Source organism: Mytilus galloprovincialis, chromosome 7 (assembly GCF_965363235.1).
Source record: "Mytilus galloprovincialis chromosome 7, xbMytGall1.hap1.1, whole genome shotgun sequence".
NCBI classification, from domain to species: domain Eukaryota; kingdom Metazoa; phylum Mollusca; class Bivalvia; order Mytilida; family Mytilidae; genus Mytilus; species Mytilus galloprovincialis.
Window position 1 is genome coordinate 24,237,679 of NC_134844.1, and position 21,350 is coordinate 24,259,028.

Below are 21,350 nucleotides of genomic sequence, written 5' to 3' on the forward strand. Positions count from 1 at the left end.
CACTTTGTGTCCTATTTTTGTTAAGCGTTACCACAGTGGTCTGGTTATATCATGCCGGTCTGTAGTATGTAATGCTGGCATGGTCAAAACAGATACTTTAACTTTCTAAGCAAACGAAACAGGTAATTAGCTCAGAGTCAAATTACTGTGTTTTGAGCAAGAACTTTGAAAATTTGATTCAGCTTGTTGTTCTGGGACAAAACACATTATTCTTGTAGTATTTGCTACTGTACTTTACACATATATCAGTCTTCCATCTTATATAAGATAAGACCATACTATTGAGCAACCTTTTGTTCTCCATAATTACTAATTCAATGTAGTTGACTCATAAGACTTGCTTGTGAACAGTCACAGATTGTTATGTATTATTTTTTAGAATATACACATTATATATAGATTTCTTAATGTTTTTATTATTATTTTGTAGAATTTTCACTGGACAAATTCCTAGCTGAAAATAACATCATAGGAAGTGTTCAAGGATTACTACTAGATCAGTTGATGGAGGCCTTAGGAATAACTCCCTACTTAAAGGACACGCCCTGTAACAGACACTTACCTCCCTTTAGCTCAGCACAATCAGATGGCTGGAATAATGGTATGATATAAAGTCACAATAACTCCTTACTTAAAGGACACGCCCTGTAACAGACAGTTACCTCCTTTTAGCTCAGCACAATCAGATGGCTGGAATAATGGTATGATATAAAGTCACAATAACTCCTTACTTAAAGGACACGCCCTGTAACAGACAGTTACCTCCTTTTAGCTCAGCACAATCAGATGGCTGGAATAATGGTATGATATAAAGTCACAATAACTCCTTACTTAAAGGACACGCCCTGTAACAGACAGTTAACGCCCTTTAGCTCTGCACAATCAGATGGCTGGAATAATGGTATGATATAAAGTCACAATAACTCCTTACTTAAAGGACACGCCCTGTAACAGACATTTATCTCCATTTAGTTCAGCACAATCAGATGGCTGGAATAATGGTACGATATAAAGTCACAACAATGTGAAATGCATTTACATTATTGGTTAATTTTGGTCAGTCACAAAAGTTTTTTACTTATTATCTTCTATTATCTACATTCTTTGTTTACAGAATGTAAATTGAACCTTCCATATAGACTGCCAACATTATCTGGGCCCCTAACTTGTCAATTGACTGATACCTGTATAGGGATCCAGTGCTGTGTTGAGATTAAGGAGATTGGTAAATCTATTGATGTTTTTGTTATGCTGGATGCCTGTAACTACCAATTTGCAGCTGGAATAGAAAAGCTAACATTCAACCAGTCACTGCTGAATTATGAATTTGGGAAGAAAGAAAGCTTCAACTTAATGAATGTGTTTAGAGTTGGGTTAGTATGAATAATGTCAAATAAATATATTTTAAAGAGGCTGTCATTAAAATCCTACATCTTAGTATGGACAAAGGGAGATTTGGGTAAACAATAATGAGATAGCAACCCTAAGAAAAAAAATAACCAAAATACATCTTTTAAGGTATTAATTTTCAGTTGATGCTAATTTTAAAAATACATTTTTTTTAGCAACTTAAGTTTGTCATACTTTAGTGTATATCTCTAAATTGTGCAGTAAATGCATTTTTCCATCTTTACTTGACATTCAAGTTGTGATTCTTTAGCATATCAGCTTATCACTTTTCTTATTATTATTTCAATGATTTTCAGATATTCTATAGACGACTTAAAGGGAGAGAAACAGTTCCTTGTCAGTGTTGATATCAGTATATGTTTCGAAGCTAATAAACCATGTGCAAAATCAATTCCAATCTTAGAAGAAATTAGACTGCCTAAACCATTATGTAACCTAGAGAGTGGATTCTCTTTCCCAGGTAAAATGCTTACTGTGAAATTAAAGTTCTTTTTTGTATAATTTTCTTGGTTCTTTTGTTCATGTATAATTTCAAGGTCAACTTTTAAAAGATTTGTTTGTTAGACTCCTAGAATAACTTTGACAATGCATAGATGCCAACCATTACGATTTTTCCGTAGTTTTTCCGATTTTGCGATAAAAACTACGCTATTACGGTCAAAGTCGAATAGTTACGGATTCCCAATCATCGACGTTCAATTTTGTAAAACACGGATTTTTATCATTACTTTTCCGTCCTGGTCTAGTATTTAGGAAACGCCAATGTAATGCTTCCGGTTTCTCGGGAGTTATCAACTTATTGTTGGGTAACCAACTGACTTCCGAAGAGGCAAACTTGCATTTTATTAATTAGCTTTCCCCCTTTCTCTACTTCTCCTTGACAAAACGAAAATGTTTGAGTCGAGAACATCTGAACAATTAATGAATGGAATACATACTACAGACAACATGTTTAATGACAAATTTTAGTGTACATCACTTTGCAACCACTCGTCAGTAATTTTTATTGGTAAATGCACGTTTATGAATGATTACTGAAAACTTTTCAAAAATACGGAAAATTTGATAGTTTGTTACTGATTGTGTCAAAAGGGGGTTGGCATCTATGACAATGTCTGACATACTTCAAACAACATCTGTTGATTCACAGACCTTATAGTTTACAACTCATTTTACGATTTGTATTGAAATTTGTATTTAATGTTTCCTATTCAAATATTCTTTTTCTATTTAGACATCTCTCTGAAGAATTTCACTCAGAGTGTAGGGTTGAATATACTGGATCAACTACCTGGCTATGCTGTTGACCTGTTATTAGAAAAGTCGGGGATATCCCAATTCTTAGAGGAGAAGCCATGTGACAGGATGATGTCCCCTTACAGTCCAGCAGTGAATGGATGGAATAAGAGTAAGTATAACAGCCTGGATAGATATTTTTCCTTCAATACTTAAGTTTTCAAACTTGTTAAGCACTCAACAACTTCATATTTACCCAACACTTACAACATTTTACACATAACATCCAAGTTGATAATTTTTGTCACATTTTTCTCAGGCATTTCATTACAAGGATTTCTGGAATTTGATTTCATGGTTTATATAAATCAGCTATGCCGTCTGATGCATTTTCAGATTCATAACTCAACAACTTTCTGTTTACCATCAAGTATTTGGGCGGTGGTATCATCAGTGAGCAGTAGCTCGCAGTTTCACTTGTTTTCTCTAAATTACAGACTTGTTTTTCAATGAAATTTTCATGCCAATCTTGTGTAGGAAAATGCATGCAACGTAATTTTATATTATCCTTATGGATTTAAATGTTTTCCATAGCAAATATTTTTGAATCAACAACTAGTATTTAATTATTGACTAAATCTCCTTTGGTTTATCAAGGTTCAATATATATTATGAAATGGTGAAAAAAAGTACATTTGTACATTTTTACGTGGATCCATGTCAGCTTTATGTTAAAATCATGGAAAAAAGGAAGACATTGGCTATTGAAAGTACAAATGGCATTAAAAATTTAAATATACTTACAGCCTGTCCAGTAGATTTATCATTGCCAGCGCTGACAGGACCATTGACATGTCACATCCCAGACTATTGTACTGGTGTTGAATGCTGTGTGGATGTGAAACCCATCGGTAGATCCTTCCATGTTTACATCTTCTTGGATGCCTGCTCAAACAGAATCAAGCTTGGAATTGAAAAGTTTGGAATAGATGTCTCATACCTCAACTTTAAATTTGGTATGCTTGTATTAACTGCACTTTGAAATTGTTTAGTTGTGATATAACTATGATTTGCATGCTATCCCTTTAGAAACAGAGAAAATTATAGGTTATGGGAAACACATATATTTGAAGAAAAATGTTTTCATGTTTCAACACCTCAGGGTTATAACTTAAATATTTAGTTCAACTGCTATTTTAAAAAAGAATTTTAAATTAACATTAAATTTACCATATACAAGACCTTATAAGCTTGTTGATTTCCCTGTTTTCATGTCGTCCAAGAGAATTAGTACCCTTTAATCCGTCCTCTAACTTTAGTTGGCCTCAACGAAAATGTTATGAAACTTATACACAATGCTTATTACCACAAAACACAAGTCAAGTTATTGAATTTTGGTATAGTCACTTTTTCCATTTTAGAGTTATGCAAAGGGACAAATGGAAAAATTGCAAAAATTTTTGTTTCTGTCTTAACTTTAGTCCGCCTCAACCAAATATTATGAAACTTACACACAATGCTTATTACCACAAAACACAGATTATGTCTGAATTTTGATAGTGTCACTTTTATTGTTCTAGATTTATTTCCCTTTACCAATGGAAACATTGCTGAAATATTGGTCTCTGTTCTCTAACTTTAGTTTACCTCAACAAAATGTTATGAATCTTATAAACAATGCTTATTACCACAAAACTCAGATCAAGTACAAATTTTGGTAACGTCATTTATACAGATCTTGAGTTATGTCCCTTTATAACATTGTATGCAAGTGGGTCTTCATCTGTGTCCCATGGACACATTCACCATTATTTTCATGCGTAGAAAAACACAGATTCTATCACTCTGTTACCCTGTTAATTCTGATATTTGTTCACATATATATACATTGAATTTTTTTCCAGTTGATTAAAATGTCTTTTAAATGGGACAGTAAATGAAAGGGTTATTTAATTTGTGAATACAAAAGCATAATGTTGTTAAGTACCTTTCAGGTGCTGTACAACATGCCAAACTAGCCAGTATTATTACAGTCGAGTAAGTTTGTAATCACACAAACGGTTTTGAAACATTCTTTTTAAAACAAGCTTCAGACAATATTTAAGGTTTCATATTTACCGGAAAAGTTAATTTCAGTTAATTTAATTTGTTCCAAGTTGATATTGCTCAACATGTTCATATACATCTTTGAATATTTAAACCCTTTTTTGTCTTAGCAAATTCCTAGTGAAGATCAAAATGAAAATGACTTCAAATATATGTAGAAGATTAAATATGTTTGATTTCCCTCTCAAAAAATGTTTTAGCCAGTGTTATTGATATGAAAATGAATAAAAATGTAAATAAATGAAACTTGATCATCAATGATGCGACTTCATTTTGATGAATTAAGAAAAAAGGAAAATATGAAAAAAATAATATGAAACTTTGCAAATAAAATGACTTCAAATATTCTTCGATACTTTTATTAGTTACTCCATATATGATCTGTTTGATGAGAAGAAATACATGGTGAACATGAACCTCAGTGTTTGTCTAGAGCCAGGGTCATGTGACATCAATGTGGAAATATTTAATGAAATGTACCTGCCAAAGATTGGATGTGACTGGAATGTTGATTTCTCAGGTAAACAAAAATTTTAGTCACTCATTTATTTATTTAAAAGTCATGATTGGTTAAAGACACCAGAGGACATTCAAACTCATATGTTGCAAATGAATAGACAGCAGGGTAAAAATCACTTTTTGTGTTTTGCAATTCTGTTTTTCAAAACTTGAATAGATTTAAATATTATCTATTGTCCTTATTGTAAATTGAAACAAATCTTCATTGGCAATTGTGTTAGACATATTGGAAGTTTGGTGAGAGGATGGTTTGAAAAGAAAACACACTGAATGATACATTATAAAAGTTTATATTAAATTTCTCATCATACATGTAAACAAATTTTAACATTGTACATTGTTATATTACAGGAATTTCAGTGACAGATTTCTTGAAGGAGAAGGGTCTCTCACTATCCAACCAATTATCCAACAATGTTATTTCCCAGGTGTTAGAAAGGATAGGTGTTACAGAATACTTAGAAAGTCCACAGTGTGATAGACATAGCTCAACCTATAGTCCTTCTAAAAATGGGTGGAAAAATGGTTAGTAAATTCTAGTGATATTTAATGATTACTTGATGTTATTTTTGGTTAATTCAATTAGGAAGTACTCTTTACTGTGGATTCATTATATTCGTTGTATTCCAATTTTCGTGGTTTTAGAAGGTACAGGTGAACCTCGAATTCAAATGTTCGACGAATTACAATTTTTCTATCAGGTTGTATGCAGTCTTTGGCCACAAAAATTACATATCTAAGAAAAGGCAAGTTTTCCTCAATCCACGAAAATTGGTACCCACGAAAATAAAGGAATCTTTAGTATATTATACAGAAAGATAAGTGAGATTGTTGATCAACAAATTCAATACAAGCTAGACTAATGAATTTTTATTTCAGGACATGCTGCAAAAAATAATGTCATCAAAATTGACAATGCAAGCAAAACTAATCTTGTTGCAATATTTTTCGATAATAGTAACATAGCAAACATTTTCAAGTTCTGTTTCTTGCTTTAGAATAACTTTCTGTGTTTTAGATTGTCCATCAAGCAAATTAGACCTACCAGCTTTATCAGGACCCTTGCAATGTACACTCAAATCAAGTTGCACTGCTGTTGACTGTTGTATTTATGTTGATTTCCTCAAACGATCATTCCATGCTGTGTTAGATATTGATATGTGTTCAAGGAAGATAACTCTTGGAGTAGAAAAACTCAAAATGGATCTTTCTGTTTTGGATTACACATGGGGTAAGTTATTCTTGTTATCTTGATTAGATCATTCACAAAATAGAGGTAATGAGCACGAAAATATAAAACTTTAATGTATCAAGATGTTACAAATGTTTTTTTAGAGCTTTAATTTAAATTTAAATCTCTTTAAGTATATCAAAATCCTGCTTTACAAATCACAAACCAATTAGAATAAGAATGCTTTCTTACTTACACATTTATGGCTTTTTTTTTTAATGTAGTTTCAAAATACTTTAAATAGTTAGAATTTCAAATATCTGAAAAATTCTGGTTGTTGGGTATAAATACATTTTTATTATGTTTTTATACAGGTGTAAAAGACAGCTATAAACTTATGGATACAGTTGTTATGGAGTATGTACATTTACTTTATAATTTTCTTTAACAAAACTGGAAGAACACTGACATTGACTTCCATTTCATAACTTTTAATAAAGTTTTTGTTATTGAAAAAAAAGCTCCCTTAACTTTCTATTTTATTTAATAGACTTTTTTTATGTGCATATACATTTTGGGATTTTTGGAAATAATAAGATTGAGCATACATTTGTTATGCAGGCTTAACTTGACTTGGATTTTATGAGCTTTTGGTAACCCTTGATGGTGATTTATTAAAAAAGATTAAAGGAATGGATCAAAAGATATTTTCTGTCATGTGTTTTTATGATTACTTTGTTTTGCCAACAGTTACAGCATTGACAACAGAGATGACAAAAACATATTTAAAGTCAGCCTCAATGTCAGTGTTAGATTTGACCCTGGGAACAGCATGTTTGATTGGATCTTGTTACAGGACACACCCCTTCCTCAGATACCATGTGACTGGAACAGTGGATTTGCTGTAAAAGGTATACTAAATTTTGAGTTTGAAATTGGCTGACTCTGCAAGACCCTCATGGGTAGTAAAGGTTATTAAAATCCACCCTCATCATCAGTTTGATAGACAATAAAGTCACCTTTTTATTAATTTTATAATTACAGACGATTTTGAAACTATTTGGTGTTTAACATAGGCGAATCCAGGGGGAGGCACCCCAATTATGGGAAAAATTTGGTTGATTGTATAGGGAATCACTGAAGCGTGACTGAAGCGGCTCCCCCTTAGGTCAGTCAGTGGGCCCCCCTAACAAAAAGTTTTGGATCCGCCACTGTTAACCTGTTAATCTTCACTTGCATAAAAGCCAAAAGGAGATACATATTATAAGGTGTAGAAATCAACATGATAGAAATCCAACAACACAATGGAACGACTGCGAACTTAAAACTGTCATATTAAAAGAAATTATTTACTTCTGAAACATTTTGAACTTATATTCAGTTTATATTGTTTGATGTATTACAATAATCCTAAAATATGTGTGAAATATTTGCCACTGGTCATTAAACTACAAACAATCAATCAATATGAAAAATATGGAAAATTTATCATTTTCAATGAGACAACTATACATAGACAAAAGAGCAAAGATTTCTCATTTACAGACACTTTACAGTCTTCAACAATGAGCAAACCAATTACAATCATGACAATAGAATGCGATAAATGGAAAACAAATATTACAAATTGTAAAAAAATCTAAAAGAGAAAACCAACTGGCTGATTTATTTTACAACAATTAATGTGTAATTGTTTCACTTGTACCAGTAAATGACCACAGACTATCAGACAGATGTTAAATTTACTTTATTTATTTCAGATTTTTCTCTGACATCCTGGATGCAGAATGTAAACTTGCCATCAGGACAACAGTTATCTAGAATCATGGCCTCAAAACTGTTTGAACAACTTGGCATAGGTAGTCTGATGGAGGAGAACTCCTGTCAGAGATCTGGCCCTAAATACAGTCCTGCTGTTGATGGCTGGAAGAAAGGTAACGTAATATATTAAGAATATTTGACAAATAATAATATCTTGAAGACTTTTTTATGTTGAATAATGTTATAAATAAAAATAATTTCAGCAAAACCATTCATATGTTATTCTCTGTTTTACAGACATAGCCCTAATGTGTGAAAAAACAGCCTGTATTCTACTATGTAATTGCTTTTTATTGTTTCAAGGTATAAACTTATTTATTCATGTAATTCCATTGATGACACTGAGATATTTGTGTTAATGCTTATATATATATTGCTAGTATATGTTTTTTCAGACTGTCCATTAAATGTACCAATGACAACTCTGAAGGTACCGGCCACTTGTCTGATACCCTCACACTGTACTGGAGTTGACTGTTGTGTAGACGTAGATCTCCTAGGAAGATCCTTACATGCCTTCATAGATCTGGATACCTGTAACAACCAGTTCACTGTTGGGATTGAGAAACTTAAACTGGATCCTGTCAGTCTGATTGATTATAAATTTGGTAGGTGTATTTCTTTATACTGTATTTTCATGAGTACCAAAATTTGTGGATTCAGTTAAACATGCATTTTCGTGGATATTAGATTTAGACGTTTTTTCAAAGTCATCATACGATTATATACAGATGTATAGAAAGTTTGTAATTTGTTGAAATTTTAAATTTTTTGTTCACTTGTTGCAACGAAATCCACAAAAAACACAAAATTTACTGAAAATTCTTGTTGAACAAGCTTTTCATAAAATTTTGATGAGAAGGTAACTCCTATCCTGCTTTCATTTCGCAGCAAAATAGTAAAGTAGGTCTTGTGACTATGTGACATTAAACAATTAATTTTTGGCCAATCAGAAAATATTGGTGTCTGATTTGATCACAACTTTTGAAAATCTGTTTATCAGAGGGAACAAAATGTTTTAAGAAGTGTAAGAAAAGTTTAAAATATGCAAATGTTAAAGACAGCAGATAATAAATAAACAAAAGTAAGATGAAACTTTCTTATCTTTTTAGTGAACAATAATTTCAACTTTTTTATAAATTAAGTTAAGGATAAAAGTTTTGTTTTCTAGGAACAACAAATCATTTCAATTTGAAAGGAGCTGTACGTGTCACGTAAGTACATAATTTATGTAATAATACCTTACATTCATTATAAACAATTCTATTAGGTAACATGTTATGTAAGTGCTTTTTCATCGGTTCAAATGGCCCTCCCACTGTTAGTTTAGTATAATAAAACAATTGTGGTACCTTAGAAGTGATGAATATCCAAAATTATCAACCCTCAAAAATTATTTCACTTCGAGCTGTGCCCTCAGTCAAATAACCTTTTCATGATGACAATTTTGGATATTCACCTTTTGTACGGGCCATAATTGTATTTTATAAGATACACTATAAATAAGTAGTTTTTTCATCTACAAAAAACAGTATCTCAATAAATATTTAAACAGTAGTTCAGTTTTGTCGAGAGATGGCTAAAAAAAATATATACTATGTAAAACATTTAGATTTTATTAACCGGATTTTTGTGACAAAAATGTCGGTTATTGATTTGGGGATGTACGGCGGGCGGGCGGGTGGCAATCAAATGTTGTCCGTGCATTAACTCATGAACCGTTCAACCAAAGCTTTTAAAATTTTAATATGTTATTACTGACAACTATACGAAGGTCAAGTTCAATAATGGCGATTTTGACTTTTACCGTTCAGGAGTTATGGTTCTTGAAAGATTGAAAAATGGAGTTTCCAGTCGTGTCCGTGCATTTACGCATGAACTGTTCTACCAAAGCTTCCCAAATTTTTATATGTTGTTACTAATGACAGAATGGAGGTCAAGTTCAAAAATGACGAATTTGACTTTTACCGTTCAGGAGTTATGGTTCTTAAGAGATTGAAAAATGGAGTTTCCAGTCGTGTCCGTGCATTTATGCATGAACTGTTCTACCAAAGCTTCCGAAATTTTAATATGCTGTTACTGATGACAAAATTGAGGTCAAGTTCAATAATGACGATTTTGACTTTTACGGTTCAGGAGTTATGGTTCTTGAAAGATTGAAAAATGGTGGTTCCCTTTGTGTCCGTGCATTTTCTCATGAACCATTAAACCAAAGCTTTTGAAATTTTAATATGTTGTTACTGATGACAAAATAGAGGTCAAGTTCAATAATGACGATTTTGACTTTTACCGTTCAGGAGTTATGGTTCTTGAAAGATCGTAAAATGGCGTTTCCATTCACGTTGTTGCATTTACTCATGAACCATTCAATCTAAGCTTTTCAAATTTTAATATGTTGATACTGATGACAAAATGGAGGTCAAATTTGATATTGACGATTTTCACTTTCACCATTCATCAGTAATGGTTCTTGTGATATTGCCAGGACACAAATAAATGTTAATAAATCCGGTTTGCTCTCGTTGTGACAGCCTCTTGTTGTGGTTATGCTTAAATATTTCATGACAATCATCAGTAAAATTGAATTGTCTAATTTCACAAATACTTTATTATTTTAGGTATAAAATAGATGACCTGAAGGTTGAGCGACAGTATCGTGTAAGCCTGAACATCAGCATATGCTTTGAGTCCACTGGATCTTGTTTATACGATTTTGAACTGTTCAACAATGCTCTTGTTCCCAAAATACTCTGTGATTGGGAGTCAGGATTCTCTGTTCCAGGTATTGAAAAATTTATTCATTGGCATGGCATTAACTTATAGTTAAATCCCTTATATGAATATTTTAACCTTTTAAAACATACCATTCAAAATGCCAAAAATTCATGATTTCTGCTTGGGTGAATATAACGTTATAAAAAGGATTTCCTTTACTTTTAGCCAATGATAAAGCAGAAAATTTATAGTCATATAATAAATATATTTAATTTATAATTTTGATTTAAAAAAAATGAAAGCATAAAAAATAAACTATTAGTAAATGCACTTACTGGAGTTTATATGAGATCCTTTAAAATGATCACTTTTTTTTATTTTCAGGATTTTCTCTTCAGAAGTTTGTAACTGATGCTGGCCTGTCTATAGGACAAACCCTAACAGACTCTGTCCTGAGTAACCTGTTTAATCAGCTGGGTATATCATCTTACCTACTGGATACACCATGTCATCTGAATGAGTATACACCCAGTAAAGATGGATGGAAAACAGGTTTGTATCTGTAGATTATTTAAATGTCCTAAACCACCTCTGTGGTCTCTAGTTATCATGTTTTCTTGGAGTGCAGGAGGTTACTGGTTCAAACCACAGCCAGGACAAACCAAAGACTTTAAAATTGGTATTTGGCTTTTTTTGCAATTTAGTCATAATATTGTCGTTCAGAATGTCAAAAAGACTTATTACTGCAACGGCTACATACATGCTTTTGTCAAGATATATTGTTATGTGCTTATTTGAAATGAAACTGACATCAGTTAAACATACTGATACCATTTTAATCCTCTGATGCTAGATATAAAACTATTAACTGTATATATTTCAGACTGTAAGAATGATCTGGCCTTACCAACTTTACCACCCACAGCCAGATGTAGCATAGGAGATTCCTGTACTGCTGTTAGTTGTTGTATGGAGGTAGACGTGCTGAAGAGGGCATTCAATGCTAGAGTAGATCTAGACACTTGTAACTACAAACTCAAATTTGGTCTCGAGAAACTCAGCCAGGAAATAGATTTATTTGATTACAAATGGGGTAAGAGTATGTGTAAACACATATGTAATTGAGAATGTAATATATTTGTAAAATCTTATTTGTTTTATTAACTTTAAATGTCCGCTGTAGTATACAAATGAATAAATTGTACATTTAGAAATTTTACATTTTATAAAATCATGACGAATTATGTGGTATGTTTGATCTCAGCTTTTCACAAGTAAAATTTTATTTATGATGTCAAATTTTCTTCTTTTCCTTTGAATATCAAATTGCAAAGTCCTGACAAAAGCAACCATGTCTGATGAGAATTAACACACTTTTTTGCAAATCATTGAAAAAGTTTAATAGAGATTGCCTACATATTGTCTAAAAAAATTGAGAGAAATAGATAACAACAAATTAGATAGTTCTGTAATAACCTTATGCAGATCTATGGTTATTAATACACATTTTTATACATTATACAAATAAATGTTGTTTATCTTGATAATAAGTTGCAAATAAATCCAAACTGTTTTAAGGGGAACTATACAATAAAGTGTATTTATTTATTTTTACCGTAGGAACCCTAGAGAAAAAGTATCTGATGAATGTAGTAAGGATTGAGTAAGTGCTTAAATTTCTTGTATGTATGAGGGTGTAGAAAACTCACTTTTGGGACCAAATATGTTAATTGTTAGTATGTCTTTTGTTGCCAGTTTGTCGTGTTATATGAATTAGATGAAAAAATAATTGCGTTGTCTTAGATAAACATGTAAAAGTAAAGTTGTGTATTATATTCCAATAAGGTACTAAGGCTGTATAAAGCAAACACCAATAAATCAATTCAGTAAGATATTTTAAATCTAGCAGACACAGCATAATGGAAAATAAAATAAAACATTTAGATTTCATTGCAATTGACATGTTACTACAATAACCTGTATCAGACCAGCTTTTGAAGAAATCTTTTGAAAGATCAATGCTTATTTTTTTTATAGCATCCTAACTAATGTGATATTTGTCTATGCCCCCTGCGCTAAGCATTGCTTGGAAAATAAAAATATAGTGCATCAGTCCATCATCCAGATAAAATATGTGCAATGGGGAGAGATTCAAACTCTGTTCTTACATTAAAATTAAATTAAATAGTCTTTGACTGAAATGAAAATAAAAGATCTTTTTGTTTGTAGGTTTATTGTTGATGACATGGTTGATGACAAACAGTTCAAAGTAAATCTGAATCTCAGTCTGTGTTTTGAAGATGGGAATGCTTGTATGTTCACAATGAATGTTTTCAAGGATACAAAGTTACCAAAAGTCTTCTGTGATTGGGGAACAGGCTTCTTAATACCAGGTTAGTATAAGGGATTATATTATTTATTCAAGTAAAGTAATTCAGATAAAAACGTAGAAAGGTACATCATTGGATTTAATCTTAAAAAAGATGATGGTTTTCACATGTATAAAGCTATAGCTAGCTAGTGATTACCAAATGATGAAAATATACATGTACAGGACAGGTTTTAAACAAAAGTTTAATAAAAAAAAAAATTCCCACTGTAGCAATCATAACAGACAGGTCTATATAATAGACTTGCCCTTGCTCAGTTGTTGCAACATCAAAACACTGCATCATTGAAACTTAAAGACAATATGCCTAAGCAAAAATTATAAACAAAAATGCAAAATAGAGATGCATAGCAGTCCAAAGGATTTATTTACAAGTAAAACATTTTCCTCTGTCAAAAAAATATCTATCGTTTTACAGACTTTTCCCTGAAGAAGTTCCTTGAAAACCATGGAGAAAAACTAGGAACCAGTCTTTCAAGTGGTACAACATCATTACTAATGAAAACATTGGGTGTAGATAAATTCCTAGGAATGGCAGAATGTCAAAGATCATCTAGTCCCTACATCATAACTAATGGAGGATGGAACAGTACAGGTAGGTAGACTAACTTCTGTTGATTCCGATTTTGTTGAAATCAAATTCTTATGTAGCACAGTGTAACAGCTGTCTTCTGATTGTTAAAGTTATCTGAAGTTAAATGTTTATCAAAGGGAGATAAATTCTATTGCTGTCTGGGGTCAAATTACCCTTGTTTGGCTACCTTCAATACTAATTGCTATAGTGTATATGTAAATGCTAGTTTTGTTTCAAATTGCTTGTACCATGTAGTAAAAAAATAGTTATATTTTTGCAATTATTTTACATGCACTCATATATTTACCATACACAATTGAATATATATACCTTTTGCCACACTTATTTAAAGAAACATCAGCTGGATTTACTCAACATTGCATTCAAGAAGCAACCTTCTCATAAGTTTAATAATTATCTTCCATATAATATTTCAGCTTGTCCAGTAATAACAGGAACACCTGTCTTACCTTCATCTGTGTCCTGCTCCCTAGCAAGCACCTGTTCAGCTATAGATTGCTGTATGGATGTCAAGTTCATAGGTCGAACCATCAACACTAAGATATCACTGGACCCATGTAAATATGAATTGGAGCTGAAAATAGAAGCTCTCCAGATCACAAAATCACTACTCAACTACAAATGGGGAGAACAAGAAACATTCAATTTGCAAGGAGGAATAAAACTACAGTAAGATTTCAGAATTTTCTTTATATGGAATCATAAATATTGTTCAATAGTATTGATTGATTGATAGATGTTTGCTTTACGCCGCATTAGCACAGAAAGGCTATATCGCGGCCATGTTCAATATTAAAAGGCAAAAACCTACTATATGTAAACAGTAAAATAATGAATATTAATCTCTTTGGTTTCAACCTACATGTATATACCTTCAAAGAAAATATTTTAATGAATTGGAATGAATTAAAAGGAAAAAATCAATAACAAAATCAGAAAAACACAAACCAACAGTTAATATACATCTCATATCATATTTTCAATACTATTACAGGTATAGAATAGATGACTTAGCCAGTGAGAAGATGTTTATGTTAGATCTGGAGTTTGCTATATGTTTGGAAGAGAGAAAACCTAGTGACTGTGTTGTCCATATACCGTTACTGAAGAATTTAAAGATACCCAAACCACTGTGTAATTGGAATATGGGTTATTCTGTACCAAGTGAGTAATTTATTTAATTAAATTCAGATCATTCTGGTGCAGTAAAGGTACTTTCACCAAATGAAACTTTACATGTAACCAGTTAGTAATGTGAAGTACAGAAAAAGACCACAGTTTTGAATAATAATTTGAAAATTTGGTATCATTTAAAAAAAACTAGCTTACTTTAGATGAATGACAATAGATGTTGAGTATAATGCAACACAACACCATAGAATAATAAAATAAAAGACACCTGTTAAAGTTCATGTTAGAAATAGATTCCCAAATATTTAAATATTAAGGACATGTTTTGTGTTTAACAATGAACATATGACTAGTAGAGTGCATCTTAAAATAAACATTAAGTACTCCCTGATGTAAGACAGTGAAAACTGTTTCAAATCAACATGTGATCATATTTTTGATCAAATAAATAGTTTTATCATATGTTTAAAGAGTTTCTTTAATAAAGCATTAAAGGTATTGAACATGAATTTTCAGATTTCTCTCTCAATCATTGGTTGACGAACAATGGAATAACCAACACAGCTAAGTTACAACAGTATGTTGTCCAGCAGTTACTGAGAGAACTTGGAGTGGAGGAATACCTCAATGACCCACAGTGTAACAGAAACACCTCACCTTATATACCCTCAGATACTCAGGGATGGAATGTTAGTGCAGGTAAGTTGATGAAATATATCTGTTTTCAATTTGGGAAAAGTGTGATCTTCTGAGTCATGATTTATTAATTTTGTCATTTTCCAATGAGAAAAAAAGATTTGTTAAGACACTGGTTTGCATTTTTGTTTATCACATAAATTAAATAGTTCTATACAGCAATACAAATAAAGTTATCCAGCTATAAATAGCATTCATGGGCATTTTATTTAATGGTGAGCTGTGGAGCAAAGTAGACAAATAATCACCCTGAAATGAATGTCTGGGTAAGATAATCACTTTTCAAATGTTTCCTGCTTATAAGGTAATCAAAACACTCATTCCAAGTCTTATTGATCTTTTTGCTAACTTTGATATGTGGACAACAAAAAATAACTTTGAATTTTGGTTTTTCAGAATGTCCAGCACAGCTTACCCTCCCATCGCTGCCACCAAATGTTACGTGTCATATAACAGACACTTGTACAGGCATAAACTGCTGTCTAGATGTGGATAAACTTGGTTTATCACTCAATGCCTATGTTGTGCTGGATACATGTGACAACAAGTTTACAGTGGGTGTAGAGAAATTCAGCAGGACCATATCATTGTTGAATGTTAACTTTGGGAGAGTTGAGACATTTTCATTCCTTGGTCTGTCCAAAATAGAGTAAGAAAATTAACATTCATATACTGTTGGTTCAATAATATTCCTGGGATACCAATTTCCTGGATTTTGTGGTTACATGTGAACCACGAATTTAAATGTTCAAGGAAGTACAAAATTTCTATTGGCTTGTATGCAGACTCGGGAAAAACCACAAAATCAAATATCCATGAAAATACAATTTTTCCTCAAACCACGAAATTTGGTACCCAGGAAAATAAATGAATCCACAGTATCACAAAATGTATAAAAAAATGATTTGATGTTAAAAAAAAAAATTATAGAAGATTTAAAGAAATGAAAAATATTTTAATACAGACAATCAGATAGTGAAAGAACATGTTTTAATAAGTGTATAAAAATATTATGACAATTAGATACTGTTTACACCAAAATGAAAAAGTACAATTACCTACATGTCATTTATGTACTATATTTTCCAGGTACAAGATAGAGGACTTCCGAAGTGAAAAGACATTTGTAGTCAGTGTAAATATCAGTGTCTGTCTAGAATCCAACAAACCATGTGACGTACAGTTAACAATTCTAAAGAATGTCAAATTACCAAAACCTTTCTGTCACTACAGTGGAGAATTTTCTATTGCAAGTATGTATGAAATGATAGAAATGTCTTTTAGATTTATGAAATATCAACAACTCGGAAATTTAAAATGCTGGATTGCCTTTATGACTTGAAGTATTAGGACTTATAGTAAGGTTTTTGTCATTGCATAAAGACAGGTATTGGATTGGTAAAAATTCTTGAAAGAGTGGAACAGAAACATATCCATATGAATGCAAGATTTTTAGTCTTACATAATTTCACCACTTGTAAAACATTCCACTTTTTTTTTTATATTCACACATCCTTGAATTTAGTATTTTTACGGTTTGATAAATGTTGTTAGTAGAACATGCAGCAGAGTAATGATGAATACATTCCCCAATAGATTTCTCTCTGACCAACTGGATGAAGGAACAAGATATCAGCCTTGGTCAAAAGTTACCACAATTTGGAGTAGATCTACTGATGGAAGAGCTTGGAGTTGCTGGTTACCTACAGAAAACACAATGTCAGAGACAGGGTTACAGTCCTGATGGACATGGATGGAACAAAACAGGTAAAAGTTGGTACTGTTGGACTACTTTTATGATCAGTAACCAGATCTGTGTAAATCATCTACAGCTGTTTTATTCAATTGACATGAGTTTCAACAGGTATTTTTTTCTAATTAAATTGAAAATGAATGACTTTTTGACAAGAATTATTTTCACAACAAAGTAAATGTTGTAAAATGTAAATATGCATGAAGTGTAAGCCAAGGCTCCTTGTTGAAGGCCATACCTTGACCTATAATGGTTTACTTTTATAAATTGTTACGTGGATGGAGAGTTGTCTAATTTGGTACTCATACCACATCTTCCTATATCTATGAAGATATATCACATATAGCTTATCCTGTTGATTTTCTTTTACTGAACTATTCCAAATTCCACATTTAATTACCTTTTCAGCCTGTCCAAAAGCTGTAAACATGCCAACATTACCTGTTACCATGGCCTGTAGCCTACCAGAATACTGTACAGGGATCCAGTGTTGTACTGATGTTCCTCTACTCGGAAGATCATTTGAAGCTCATGTATTATTGGATGTCTGCCACTATAAGCTCAGTATTGGTCTGGAGAAACTAGTTCTAAATGTTTCCCTGTTTGATTATCATTACAATACATGGGAAGTAGTCTCCCTTGGAAATATGTTCAGGCTTAGGTAAGAAAAAAGGACAGAAGCTAATGCCTGTAACTAATGAGTTTAAAAACAAAATTTGAAAACTTGCTTTATGATGACCACATAAAAATTCATCAAAATATGGAATATTTTTTATTCTACAACTTCTATTTCATTTCGAAATTAAGGCAAATTATTAATAAACAAATGAAAACTGCATTGAATTAAAGATGTATCATAATTCTGAGAATTCTTGTCTAAACTTGCTATTTATGAAAATTAACACACCAATATCTTCTTCTTTGAAGATGATTATGCAAGGGAGACAAGATTTTTCATAATTTAGAAAAGTGGCAGTTTGACTCGATGTGAAATAGGAAGTGATCATAGGTTAACTTTTGTTCAATTTATTGGTAAAGTCATGTGAAATATATAAAAAAGCATTCCTGAAAACATATTATTATTTTTTAGTTACAAGATAGAGGATTTGGAGGCAGAAAAGATGTTCCTGTTTAATGCTAAGATCAGTGTATGTTTTGAGAGTGGTGGAGACTGTAGATATTCTTACAATGTACTTGAGAATACAAAACTCCCGAAACAACCATGTGACTGGAAGAGTGGATTTGCTGTACCAGGTTTGTTGGGTTTTCTAAAGAATAATATAAACTTTTGAATGTAAAAACAATAATTTTTGACTTTGAAAGAATATTTTCTTGTTTGGTCATTGAAATTGTTGTGCATCAGCATCATTTATGATATTCTTTGAGATCTTCATATGATAGGATTATTATCATTTTTCAACTTATTTTTGCAACCATGTATAACTAGTAAAAAATGATGGGGGGAAAAACAAATAAGAAAATGTTAAACAGAAAATAAGGGTTTAAATTTTGCTTAGATTTTCATGTAAATTTATTCTACTGGTAAAAATTTACTGAATTTGTAGGAATTGTCTGAACTTGGTGACTGAAAAATCACTTAAAGGTCTTCAAGTACTATAATGGTAACAAAATATGAACAAGTTAAACTTATTTTCATTACACATTTTGTAGGTTTTAGTATTGCTCAATGGTTGGCTGACAAAGGATTATCAAACACCACCAGCCATTTGACTGATCTGATGTCTTCACGACTGTTAGAAGATCTGGGTATAGCTGGCTTCATGTTACATCCTTCCTGTGATAAACTCTCAGCTAAATACAGTCCTGTTGATGGACAAGGATGGAAATCTGGTAGAATTTAATTTATAATATGTTTAACTTTTTTAATCACATTTTCTTTCAAACTTTCATAATCACAGATTACATCCTGTTTAGGTTTAAAAATAGAAATAAAGTATGATATGTATTGATAAGCTTTAAAAACAGAGAGAAATGTGAGGCTTGCCAAGCTTTTTTCTGTTTTGTATTAAGCACAAATTAGTGTTTTAATAAATCAACATGACTAAAACGTGGACAGTAATGAGGACCCCAAATTGAACTGATATGTAAACAGAAACTTGAACATAACCATTAGCTGGCAACAGAAGCACAATACCAGGATACCATAAACATACACCATACATTTGTCGACCTGTATCTTTATAATACAAAGGTAGATTGCAGGATAAAAACCTTGTAAAGGCAATTGTATTTTCTCTTATATTGCAGATTGCAGTTCCAATATATCAGTTCCAACATTACCTAATGACATAGTTTGTCACCTAGATTCTACCTGCACAGGTATAAGCTGCTGTGTTGATGTAGGACTAATTGACCAATCAATTAGTGTCTACCTGACCTTAGATCCATGTGACTACAAACTAAATATAGGCATAGAGAAATATCAGTTTGAATTTTCTCTCCTTGACTTTGAGTTTGGAATACGCAAACGTTTTCATATAGCAGGAGTAATGGAGATGGAGTGAGTATCATATATTTATGGTAGAAAAATAATTTGATATGACAAAGTTACAGTAAATAGTTACAAAGTCTTTACTATGCTACGGTATGAAGTATCTAAAATTATTGTCTATAGCTTTTAAAGATTTAGAGTTTTGAATGTCCCATTGTTATCTTCCCTTGCTTTTCTTTTTTAATATGATCATATTAACAATAAAGAAATTTCAGCCACAAAAAGCTTAAATGTAAGATGTTATATAGTTCCAGTAATATTTCATGTACAAAAAAAATAATACTTTATGAATTTCATGTATTCAAAGTTCTTTTCTGGATTATCCTTCAGCTTAAACGCTTATTTTAAAAAGATATTTCAAAAATATTGAAAGCCAAAGAGGCATAAGAATATTAACCATTGAAGAGCTACATGACCAAAATAGAATCCATGAAATACATTGTAATAGCCAAATCATTCTAAGGTCAACTGCCTTTGTATTACTTTAAAAAATAATTTTGAGAGATTTGTTATATTTTAGTAAGACTGACATTATACTATTATTTATTAAGATACAAGATAACAGATTTACCAGGTGAAGCTGCATTCTATGTTGACCTTGACTTGAAGGTCTGCTTTGATGATCCTGGACTACCTGGTCTGTTAAATACCAAAGTCTGTCTGATACACACTAACATCTTATCTGGCACCAAACTACCAAAGACTCCATGTGGATGGCAGAAAGGATTTGTTGATTCCGGTAAGTATTGTAAATATCTGTTCTGTTCATTGTGTTCTTGATGACACCTGATGTTAAAATTTTTAAAAATCAAGATCACCACCAAAAGTGATTTTAAATTTGATGGAACATAATTTGGTATTTAGATGACAATTTTTCTAATTAAGCGCCTTTAATGGCTCATTATTTTGAGGATACATACTTTCTTGTAAATGTCTCGAGACAGAAAAAAATCAAAAAGTATCTACCAAGCAAAATACATATTACTTTTCATTTAATGTGTAGCATATGATATAAAAACAGAGACAACTTGTTTTGTTTTAAATTATACATAAATAACAACTACAAATAAATAAAAAAACTAGGGATGTGAAAGTAAAAATGAAATTGAAAGTTAGTTCCCCTTGTTTCAACTCACTTCTTATAGAAAAAGGTTGAATAGCTTGGAAATGTTTTATTTCTGGTTAAACTTGATGTCGTTACTAAAAATCTTGTTGGAAAAATAGCAACCCAACTATAAATTTCATATAAAAAAGGATAATCTATCTTATCTATCTCTAGCATTAAATGCTGACCAT

At 31.6% G+C, this 21,350-nt stretch overlaps 2 protein-coding genes across 2 annotated transcripts in view; both read left to right on the forward strand.

Moving 5' to 3' along the window:
• The window catches only part of LOC143084161 (uncharacterized), a 48,124-nt gene extending 46,873 nt beyond the window's left edge, over positions 1-1,251 (forward strand). The window contains exons 56-57 of the mRNA XM_076260567.1: positions 431-901; positions 1,115-1,251. Coding sequence (XP_076116682.1) covers positions 431-612 — 182 coding nt within the window. The 3' untranslated portion in view covers positions 613-901; positions 1,115-1,251. The remainder of the gene's footprint in view (positions 1-430; positions 902-1,114) is intronic.
• LOC143084162 (uncharacterized) lies at positions 1,249-21,292 on the forward strand. Its single transcript, XM_076260569.1, has 20 exons — positions 1,249-1,373; positions 1,707-1,870; positions 8,203-8,376; positions 9,435-9,477; positions 10,882-11,045; positions 11,363-11,498; positions 13,208-13,371; positions 13,786-13,962; positions 14,379-14,631; positions 14,957-15,126; positions 15,610-15,792; positions 16,186-16,438; positions 16,879-17,042; positions 17,386-17,556; positions 17,951-18,203; positions 18,633-18,796; positions 19,214-19,393; positions 19,811-20,063; positions 20,606-20,793; positions 21,279-21,292. Exons 1-20 carry the CDS (start codon positions 1,249-1,251, stop codon positions 21,290-21,292), a joined length of 3,393 nt encoding a protein of 1,130 aa, XP_076116684.1.
• Positions 21,293-21,350: the final 58 nt, after the last annotated feature.

What these genes read in the sequence shown, in the direction of transcription:
- LOC143084162 (XM_076260569.1), top strand. Translation starts at nt 1,249, where the DNA reads ATGCTGGATGCCTGTAACTACCAATTTGCAGCTGGAATAGAAAAGCTA. An exon ending in AAAGGAGCTGTACGTGTCAC is followed by an intron (nt 9,478 to 10,881) that starts GTAAGTACATAA and finishes TTATTATTTTAG; the next exon opens with GTATAAAATAGATGACCTGA. An exon ending in ACATGGATGGAACAAAACAG is followed by an intron (nt 17,557 to 17,950) that starts GTAAAAGTTGGT and finishes TTACCTTTTCAG; the next exon opens with CCTGTCCAAAAGCTGTAAAC.